Genomic DNA, 10,530 nt, shown 5'->3' on the forward strand with positions numbered 1-10,530 from the left:
GCCAAGGTTTTAAAAACTGACCTGGAATCGGAACTGCTTTAGCCACTGGTTTCTGGATCAGCGATTCGACCGTCCGGTTCAAATAGACTGCCCATTCCAATTTAAAAAAATAAAAATTAAAAAAATAATTAAAACCATTATCCAGCTCAAATGGGTCGATGATTCGACTGTCTGGGTTAATGGGTCGCTAACCAAGTCAATGGTTTTTTATCAAAGACCAGGTTAAGGGTTATTGGCTGCCTGGACTGTTCCTGAGCTGAATGGTCTGCCGTTTAGGTTAATGATGGTTCATAAACACTTCTTCGTGCTTAAAAATTGCAGGAGGTTCAGTTATCCCTTCCATCACCCCTTCCAAGACCCCAAATTGCACGGACCCGCATTCGATGAACTTATTTCACACTCAGGAGTTGCTACCCTTTCAAGGTGAGTACAAAGTACAAAATTTATTATGTTCATTCAGTTTTTCTTTTTTTTTTTTTTTTTTTTTTAAAAAAAAAAAGAGAAGAGCTTCTTCAATTATCATCTGGAGCCATATTATATATGTAACTGCCCCATGCATGACATATAGGCAAAAAGGTGGGCAGTTTGATTGTGTTGTCTATTAATATGTACAAAACGTATAGATAAAAAGTCAGAAATGAGATGCTTATAAATACCAAAAGATGCCTGATGTTGCTGGAAATTGTTGCTTTAAGGCCCATTAGGAGCGCTCGTATTTCGGCATCGTAACTATTGATGGCCCAGCAAGAACTTCCTTCTGCAATATGTAGTCTTTCAGTGGAGTTTTCATGATGAATCCTCGTCTTACACTTCCTGTAGCTGGATTAAATGAGCCATCAATATACATGGAGGGAGTGAGTTGATTGAAGTTACAGAATGGGAATGAAGATGAGATTGAGATCTGATGCTGGGTGATGCATTTTGAATACAGTGCTGGAAAGCCTTGTGCACAACCAGGAGTGGATCGGTGTTGGTGCTTTCAAAAAGTAACTTGTTACGTGCTTTCCATATAAAGTAGCTGATCAAGCTGAATTTGCTTAGACTTGACAAAGCTTGTTCTTTACCAAAATGGTTTTGCATTGTTTTGTACCATTCTGATATGATGATATGGACTGGTTGGGTTGTGAGTGAAGATGGGTTGAACCCAATCTGCGAACCACACCAAACAGCTCTTGCATAAGGGCATTGAAAGAATAAATGAAATGCTATTTCTTCTCTCTCCTTGCAGAAACTAAACTGATCAGAACAGCCCAACCATTTATGACATTTATCCTTCGTGAGCAACCCGTCCCAAAGTAATTTCCAGAGAAATAATTGGAAACGGTAGGGAACTTTAAGTTTCCACAGTAAATTCCAGTTAAAATGTGTGGTTGAGTTTGAACATTCTGCATAACTAAAGAAGTGATAAGCTGATCTTACTGAGAAAACTCCCGAATTGTTGTGCTTCCATATGAGTAGATCCTCATATTGATTGGGCTGAGGTGTAATTGCTTAGATGTGAGCAATGATTTCCATATCAGAAAGCTGATTCCAGCTGTGGTCGGGACTTAGCAATTCTGCCACTTTGATGTGAGAACTATTATTCGTGTTATGTGGGGTAACAGTATGCGGAATATGGCCGGGTATGGATGGGATCCAAGGATCGGCTACTGCTGAAATATTTGAACCATCTTTGATAGCCCAGAGCAGATTGGATCTCAGTGTCTGAGACAGTCGGTAAGCATGTTTCCACCAGCATGAGCTCCTGTGTCCTTTCTTGGCAACAAAGAGAGATGTGGTAGAGAAGTATTTCTCCTTCATTATTTTACTCCACAAACCTTGTTTATCGGTAAGTAGCTGCCATATTTGTTTACCAAACATAGCTTTGTTCATTTCAACACTTGTTCTAAATCCGAAGCCCCCTGGGTTTTTTGACAACAGAGTTTTTTCCATGAAATAGTGTGTTGGGTAGGATTATTTGGGTTGGACCCCCAAAATGTTGTGCTTGATTTGTCCAATTTGGAGCTCACCGAACTTGGTAGAATAGTAGTTGACATAGCATAGGTAGGGATTGACTGCATAACCGATTTGATGAGAGTTGTTCTTCCTGCTTGTGATAAGAGCTTAGCACTCCATACATTCACTTCTGAAGAAACTCGGTCAATGACCTCTTTGTGAGAAGTTTGTAGTCTAATGTCCACTCTTATGGTCATTCAGTTCAACCACTACATCAAATACCTCCCAATAACCGTCACATGCATGGTCATTGTACTGAGTAGAAAGTATAAACACTTTTTTGCACAAGCTATCGGCTTTTTAAAAGTCCACAGTCCACGTTTTGGTCTTTTCTCATTTGGTTGGAAAAAGATCTAGCTGCTGAATACAACCCTGAAAAACGCACAAAAAAACACATTTTAACATCAAAGTGGTCTTCAAACCGCTAAAATCTTATGCAAAAGCTTGCATCATCTTTTATCTATATCTTCTAAGAAAGACTTATCAAACGACACCTCAATCTCTTTTCAGTTGCCAATTGATTAGGAATGGCAATGGGGATCCCCATTCCCCATACTAACGAGGACAAGGTTATCCCCATCCCGTCCCCATGGGGATCCCCATTCCCCGTACTTTTTAGGGATTATAACTGATAAAGGCAACTTTTGGGCCCTAATATCAATAAAAGTAATATTTAAAAAAATCAAAAATATGTTAACTTTTTAAAAATAATATCAATTTAGGGCAAAAACATTGTCCATCTTCTTCCTCTTGCAATCCATTCATCAACACCGCCGTCCGCCGCCTATCTCCACCCACCTCCACCTCTGCCTTTGGCAATTTTTCCGAAGGTGGGGGGCAGTGGCGGCGGCGGTGGTGGTCATTCCTCTGCCCAACGCCAAAGGTGGGTGGAGGCAGATGCGGCAATGGCACTGGTGGTCATTCCTCTACCCAACGCCACCACCTCCACCCACCTCCAGCAACGTTGCCGGAAGTGGGCAGTGGCGGCGGCACTGGTGGGCGGAGGTGGTGGCATTGGGCAAAGGAATAACCACCAGCGTCGCCGCCACTTTTGCCTCCGCCCACCTCCGACAACTTTACTGGAGGCGACTGGCGCTGATGAATATATTGCAAGAGGAAAAAGATAAATAGTTTCTTTGCCCTTAATTGATATTATTTTAAAAAAGTAAACATATTTTTGAATTTTTTAAAAATATTACTTTTATTGATATTAGGGTGCCTCGGGGAATGAGCTCAACAAGACATGCACATATGTATTGAGAAGAAAAACGAATTTTAAATAGGAAAAATCTATGGAGAATGACGGTTCAGCCCAGGGTCAGAATTTTTAGGCCCAAAGTACAGTTGGGGTGGGTGCTAGCTCGGAATTGATGTTAATTCATGGATGGGCATTGGTGTATAGCTCAGTGAAAATCAGAAATCCGCATTAAGTTTGTCTATACTTCTCCGAAAAATTCTATGATCCCAAAAGGATATGATAGCGAAAGGGATTTGACTAACCAAAATTCCTCAGTGAATTTTGATAAAAGCAACCCACCGGATTGATTATACCACTTCTATGATGCTGGTTGATTGGTTATAAGCTTAGGTATTATATCTTTCTGATATCATAGGAGAGTTTCTTCTATTCTGGGCATAAGGCAAGACGGGTTATGTTTATTTTCCCCTTTGATAATAGTAAATAAAATTTCAAGGTGGCCATCCCTCTTGATGAGGGTGGATTTGGCCCTCCAGTGGAATTTTGACATGTGGCACCTTGTGACAACTAGGCAAACACCTAGCCAACAAACTTACGAAGTTGGTGACCCACCCGGACACCAGTTTGGCCGGCCTGGCGTGACCTGTGCGTGGCCTAACGCGCGGCATGCATGACCTGCGTGCAGCCTGGCGAGCGGCCTACGCGACTTGGCGCGGCCTGCGTGACCTGGCCGACTTGGACCAGCCTAGCACATGATCCGACCAAGCCGCCCATAAGATGCCCACCGATAAACTCGGCGGCATACATACCCCACGAGCTCAGTAGCTCGCCAAAGAGCCAGGCAACTCGGCAGAGCTCGCCATAGGGAGTTCACCCCCAGGCAGTTCGCCCCCAGACAACTCGCTATAGGCAGCTCGCCACTTGTAGAGAAGTTCGGTACAGGAGTAGTTTGGCATATCGCAGGAAGATCTCCTGCCTGACGACTTGGCCTAGACACTGACCCGTCGGCTGACACAGGCGCCAACCTAACGACCTGGCCCAGACACCGACCCGCCGACTGACGTAGGCACCGCCCTGACAACCCGGCCCAAGCGCCAGCCTAACAACCTCAAGGAGTTCACCACCGTACCCCGGTTCTGACAGGATGTGACGAGTCTTACCATTTGGAGGCTTTTCACCCACCTAACCCGCGAGGACTCCGGTATATAAAGACCTCACCCCCCAAAGAGGAGGGGGATGAAAAAAGGGAAGTAACCCCTGCTCTCTAACTCTCTTATATTATCTTCAAAGCTCTCTACAATCAGAGTGCTAACTTAAGCGTCGGAGAGCCCCCGCCGGGAAAATACCCCCGGGACCTCTGATTCAGTTCTTGCAAGTCCCTCAGCTCCCGCCGCCTACAAAGAGGAGGAAAAGATGGAGTTCTCACAGGTCCCTCAGCTCCCACTGCCTACAAAGGAAAGAAGACCACCTCATGCTGAGGGCAGTCGGATTGCGCCGCACCAGGGAGCTCCACTATTCTCTAAGTCACCGGCCGCCTAGTAGGGAGTTCGCCACCAAGTAGCTCTCCGCCAGGCAATTCGCCACCGAGCAGCTCGCCACCAAGCAGTTCGCCACCAGGGAGCTCGCCACCAGGCAGTTCGCCACCAGCGAGCTCGCCACCATGCAATTCGCCACTAGACAGTTCGCCACCGGGCAATTCGCCACCAGGTAGTTCTCCACCAAGCAGTTCGCCAGTAGACAGTTCACCACCAAGTAGCTCATCACTAAGGCACACCACCACCGGGTCAAATGACGAGGTACTTAACCAAAAAATTTTACATCACAAAACATTGGTACGTGGCCGAAAACGATTACATCACCTCTACCTGGAGTAAAGTTTGGGGTCTAAAGAAAATGCAAAACCACACATGGTGCTGAACGGGATCAGATGGATCGAAAATAAAATCATGCACACTGGATTTGGCAATCTATCACAACTGAACATGCTCAGTACGAATGGGACTCGCATGAGACCCACACCTTATATATATATATATATATATGGAATGCTCGTGATAGGTTGCCTAGCCCGATGTGTAGAAATCGGATTCCCCCCTCACAAAATTGGTTCTTTCACCCACTTCGCAGCCCTTGCAACGGATTGGGAGTGTCTCCCCCATGAATATGAAAACATTTCCATGCATATTGAAAATGATCCCAACGTCTGCAAGGGCTGTGAGGATCAATTTTCTGAGGAGGAAATCCAAACTATGATGTGCATGATTTTTTTCTCCAGCCCATCCAACTAGAAAATCTAAGGCCCCTTTTGATAGGGATCCAGAATAGGAATTCGAGTGGGTTATTCCAATTCTAACTATTTGGTTGGGCAGAATCGAAATCCCATTCTCATTCCTGCTGAAATGACATTTCCCCATTTGAGGGAATAGCCATTCCCTGTTCTTCCCTTGAAAATGAAATGTTATTCCTACTGATTTTAATTTTTTTTTATTCCTTTTTAAACCAAACAAGCTATGAAAATAGACTTCCAATTCCGACTATAAACCAAACGGACCCTAACTAGTGCTAAAATACTTATTTCACTCAAATCTAGATGATCGAATGACTTTCAAACCATCAGATCTACTCATTTTTCTTGTAGAAATTTGCTCTTTCCAATTTCCTTTCCCTCCATATAAACCTAAGCGAATACAAATCATCCATGGAGCTGATTATTGAGCCAAAATTGATCTTTCAAGTGGGACCCATTAGATGATGGCACCGATGCTCTGAAGAATGAAGATCCCCCAAACCAATGATCCATCTACTGATTTTCTTTTTGAAGGCCAATGACCAATCCATTGATATTGATAGTGTAATCGAAAGTAAGACTGAGTTTTCCAATGCGCCCAAGCCCAAATTCTAGATTTGATTGTTGGGTTGCTTCTAGAAAATCAGTTGCTAATTCCAACTCGGCCCAACATATTCCAGCTTCGGTTGGGGGAGTCGCCGACCCCTGTGAATTTTGATTCATGCCTGCCAATTCAATTTTGATTCATGCTCGTTTATTTGATGATGTTCAATTCGATCATGCTGTTGTTATACGTAAGGCTTACGTTGAAATTGATTGATGCTCAAGTCTTTTGAATTCCATGTTATCCTACAACTTCGACACTCTTGGCCCCTGGATTAGCGAACTATGGTCTAAATTTGCTGCAAATTTTTTAAACATGGTGCGGGTTCTGTTGGATTAGTCATTAGCAATCATATTGGTACTTTTCTTCTTTCAAGGGCTTTGCCTATTAAATGTGAAAGTTCTATCATGGCTGAAGCTTTGGCTCTTTATCATATTTTCAGACTCAGATTAAACGTGGCAGTTGATCCATATTATCATTACTACCTGCAAGAGTCTTTTTATCCAACCTTCATTCTTGCTCAGTGAACTGTATTCGACGGATGGCAAATGTTGTTGTTCGTTTAGTTGCCTGACGGGGTTTATTTCTGTCTAGACTTGGTCTACTATTCCAGATTTTTTATGTAATATTGTTGAAATGGACTCTTCATTCTACCTATGGGCTTCTTTCAGAAAAATTACACATACATTCAATATATGGACCCATGCCAACCTTAATCTTTATCTTCATCCGCATTGATTTGTGGGGCCTGCCTCCTGCCTCTTTTGTTTCTTAATAAGGGTAAATTGCTGAAACTTCCCTTAAAAGTTTCGGACCATTGCTGAAATATCCCCTAAATTTTGTTAATTGCAATCATTTCCTTTAAACTTTATAATACGATTGCTAGCAAACTTTCGCTGTTAGAATCCTTTGACAAGAGGCATGAAAATGCCTAAAATACTTATGCAATTATTATTGAGGTTGGTTTCTATAGAAAAAACAAAATTAACTTTATGAACAACAAAAAAAAATTTAAGTTAAAATTTTACCTTTGAATGAATTGATATGAAGGAAAATTTTGGAAAATAAATCAATTTTAGAAAAAGATAATGGATTTTTTGATATAACAATTGAATTGATATGGAGAGAATTGGAAAAAAAAATATATTGGTTCAAAGTAATGCATGAGCATTTTGGTTATTTTCATGTTTATTGTTAAAAGATTCTAAGGTTCGACTATAATACAGAAAAGATATGATATTTGAAAATTGTCAGACCAATCAATTAGAATCGTAAAGATATGATTGATCAAAACTCTTTATACTATGACTTTCCTCCATCATAATTTTTTCCAAAATTCTAAAAGAAGAGATTTACTTGCAACTATATCAAAAAATTCAAAGAAAGTGATTAAAATTAAGAGAGGTTTCATCAATTTACTTTTCTAACAATAATAAATATAAATTTAACCGTCAAAGGGGCTTCACCTGCATCATCTTCAATTCGAACCATCCAAACTCCGAAGAATATCAAAATTCAAGACCCATGTTGACCGAATCATCCCCAACCCTATCCATTATCCAGATCATGATTCTTCCTTACCAAACCAATTAACACAAAAGCAAGTTTGGACTTATCTCACAAAGTCTCGGTAAATGTGGGACCCACCTCCCACAAAAGAGTTTCTATCTACAATCACCTTCATTTAATTGAGCAGAATAAATGAGACAGGTAGTGAGGTGCCGTTTTGAGCAAGTTTTTTTAGAAAGGTCTTCTAGTACTCATATGGCTAAAAACATATATTAAGGATTTGTTTGGTAAATTTTTTTTGAGAAGATCTTCATGTAATTCTCACAGTTAAAAGAGATATTGAGTTTTTTCTATAAGATTTGAATAGCTTGAAGATCATTTGGCAGATACGTGTTTTTCTGTCTGTCATCTACCTTTTTTCGTACAAGATTAAAATATAAAAAACGCAAAAAACTTTATTTAAAACTTCTCAAAATCAGCCTAAAATGAATTTTTACATCTTTTCGATATTTCATCTTTTAACGGTTACATCTTTCACATATCAAACAGAAATAGACAGTCGAAAGATCAAGAAAAAAAATACACCAAACGGACCCTAAGTTTTGGAGGTATTAAAAGATCGTTTATTTCAATCTTCCTCATATTTTTGCAGCCACACACATCTCCTATGTTCAACTTTGGTTATCAAACGAAAAAGATCGATTTTTAGTGTCTCGCCGCCTGAATCTTGAGATTAGAACTACGGTTCAAACTTTGAGAAACCGCTCCGACCCTTGGCTGTATCTTGACTTCCCACCCTCCGTGATTGCAAGATCAACACGTAACCTTAGAACTCAAAGTGGAGTTGCCACGTCATTATAAATGGCCAATTCAATTGCCACGTAATACTGGCGGCGTCCACCAGCGACTTTCGATCGGTTTGGATCTCTTTCTCCTCGGTTGTTATCGCCAACAAGATAATACAATGGAGCTTCAGCATTCTGTGGGCACGTCATATAACTACTCGCTTTTCGTCACTCGAGAGCTGTGGTTGTTAGCTGCTTCTTCAGTTCAGTCGTTTCTTTGTTGTTAGCTTCGGACGGAGAAATGTTGGCGGTTTGCGAGAAATCAATCGGGAAACCACCGGAAGAGCTCAGTCTTCCGACTGTGGGTCCTCAGAAGAGCAGAACCCGGACCGAGATTGCTGAGATTTTCCGCTCTGCAAGGCCGGAGTCGACAGTTTATAGCCTTCCCGGCGGTAATCTCATGGCTTTGTCTCACCAAGACGAAAATCCTCTGCATCCAAGGTATCTTTTAAATTGAAATCTGCCGTTTTTTACGTTTTCTGACATCGGAGAAAGTAGAAAATTTATAAAAAAGTAATTCGATTGAAAAAACATGGTCCCGGCGAGGTTCGAACCCGCGACCTTCGGCTCATAAGACCAACGCTCTAACCAACTGAGCAATAGGACCGGGACAAGGCTCGTAGTTTATTAAATATTTTGATTACTACTACTGACATTGATCGAGCAATCGACAGTGGCTCCCGTAACCTGAGAAGTCGTCGGTCGTCACTGATATTAACAGAGTCCAAAAAATAGTACACTGTTCTACATACCCATTTGAGAAATTGAGACCAGATCTTATATGAAAATGACCAATTCAATTTCTCAATGTTTCGTCATTCGATTTCATATAATTAACCGGAGGAATGAAGCAAAGTTCTGAATGTCTACTTGGAATGTGTATACTTAGGTCTGTGGTGGTAATGGACGATGTCTTCTGCATTTTCATCGGGAATTTAGAGAACATCTCCGACCTCCGGCGACATTACGGTCTGTCTAAACAAACAAACGAAGCAATGCTAGTGGTGGAGGTCTACAAAGTTCTGAGAGATCGTGCTCCCTACCCTTCCGACCAAGTCATCAGAGATTTCGCCGGGAAATTTGCATTTGTTCTCTTCGATGCCAGATGCCACATGCTTTTTGCAGCCAGGGTGAGTTCAATTCGCCTCCTCCACCATAATCATTCTATATTCACCACCTCTGTCTAGTAACGTAGAATTTTAATTCCCATTTGTCAACATGCTAGGACCGGGACGGAGGTGTGAAATTTCAGTGGGGCGTGGCCGGAGATGGGTCCCTTGTCTGCTCCGATGATCCCAATATCATGTCGGAGGCTTGCGGGAGGGCTTCGGCGCAGTTTCCTCCAGGTAGTTTCTTCCCAAATCTCAACCCCATCTCTCCGTCTGTCTCTATCGTTCTCTTACTGATGGGACTGTTGTCTGTCAAAGGATGTATCTTCATGAATTGGAGTGGACTGGTTAGCTTTGATCATCCGCTTCACAAGGTGAGGGCAGTTGCGCACGAGGACAACGATGGAAATATCTCTGCTGTAATTTTCAAGGTAGACTTGTTTACGCGACTCCAGAGCATTCCACGCACCGGCAGCGCTGCCAATTGGGCGGATGTGAAGGTCGTCGAGGCATCGAGTGGGAATGAGTGACCCGCCGGAGCCATATTCAACTGCCAGAGTCCCAGATGTTGCCGGTCGGTGGAAAATGAACGGTGGGCTCTCTCCCGATGCACTAATATCATGTAGAAAGAATATATATCCCATCCCAATTCGCAAGTTCCCAACCCTTGTTCAATGATTATGTTGTTTGGATATGTAAGAACCGTATTTGTTAAATCTTGACATTTTGATGCATATAAATAAAATTTTCTCTGATTATATTATGGCCTTTCGTCCACTTGACTGGATCGGACGTAAACTCAGAGAACTCGCTGGGTCATATACAACTATCATAGCTTCCTCTATGATCAAAATTTCCGAGAACAGAGGAGCTTGCTGCCAACCGTCACTGTAATTTGTCTCCACTGCATATTTGGCAAGATAATGGGCCACGGTTTGATCCAATGCTCTTCTCTGTTGGTTTTCATCCCAATTCCTGATGAT

General features: G+C 42.0%; 1 protein-coding gene and 1 non-coding gene across 2 annotated transcripts; one reads left to right on the forward strand and one right to left on the reverse strand.

The window, feature by feature from the left end:
- Positions 1–8,235: 8,235 nt before the first annotated feature.
- LOC148875852 (stem-specific protein TSJT1-like) lies at positions 8,236–10,310 on the forward strand. Its single transcript, XM_088971811.1, has 4 exons — positions 8,236–8,879; positions 9,328–9,568; positions 9,664–9,784; positions 9,866–10,310. Exons 1-4 carry the CDS (start codon positions 8,680–8,682, stop codon positions 10,075–10,077), a joined length of 774 nt encoding a protein of 257 aa, XP_088827937.1. The 5' UTR covers positions 8,236–8,679; the 3' UTR covers positions 10,078–10,310.
- TRNAI-UAU (transfer RNA isoleucine (anticodon UAU)) lies at positions 8,972–9,045 on the reverse strand. Its single transcript has one exon. It is a non-coding gene; the product is annotated as a tRNA-Ile (tRNA).
- Positions 10,311–10,530: the final 220 nt, after the last annotated feature.

This window comes from Nelumbo lutea, chromosome 1, assembly GCF_056320005.1.
Source record: "Nelumbo lutea isolate HS-2025 chromosome 1, American lotus-T2T, whole genome shotgun sequence".
NCBI classification, from domain to species: domain Eukaryota; kingdom Viridiplantae; phylum Streptophyta; class Magnoliopsida; order Proteales; family Nelumbonaceae; genus Nelumbo; species Nelumbo lutea.

Coding starts and splice junctions, on each gene's coding strand:
- LOC148875852 (XM_088971811.1), top strand. CDS start 8,680: ATGTTGGCGGTTTGCGAGAAATCAATCGGGAAACCACCGGAAGAGCTC. Junction 8,880..9,327: donor GAAAATCCTCTGCATCCAAG/GTATCTTTTAAA, acceptor GTGTATACTTAG/GTCTGTGGTGGTAATGGACG. Junction 9,569..9,663: donor ACATGCTTTTTGCAGCCAGG/GTGAGTTCAATT, acceptor TCAACATGCTAG/GACCGGGACGGAGGTGTGAA.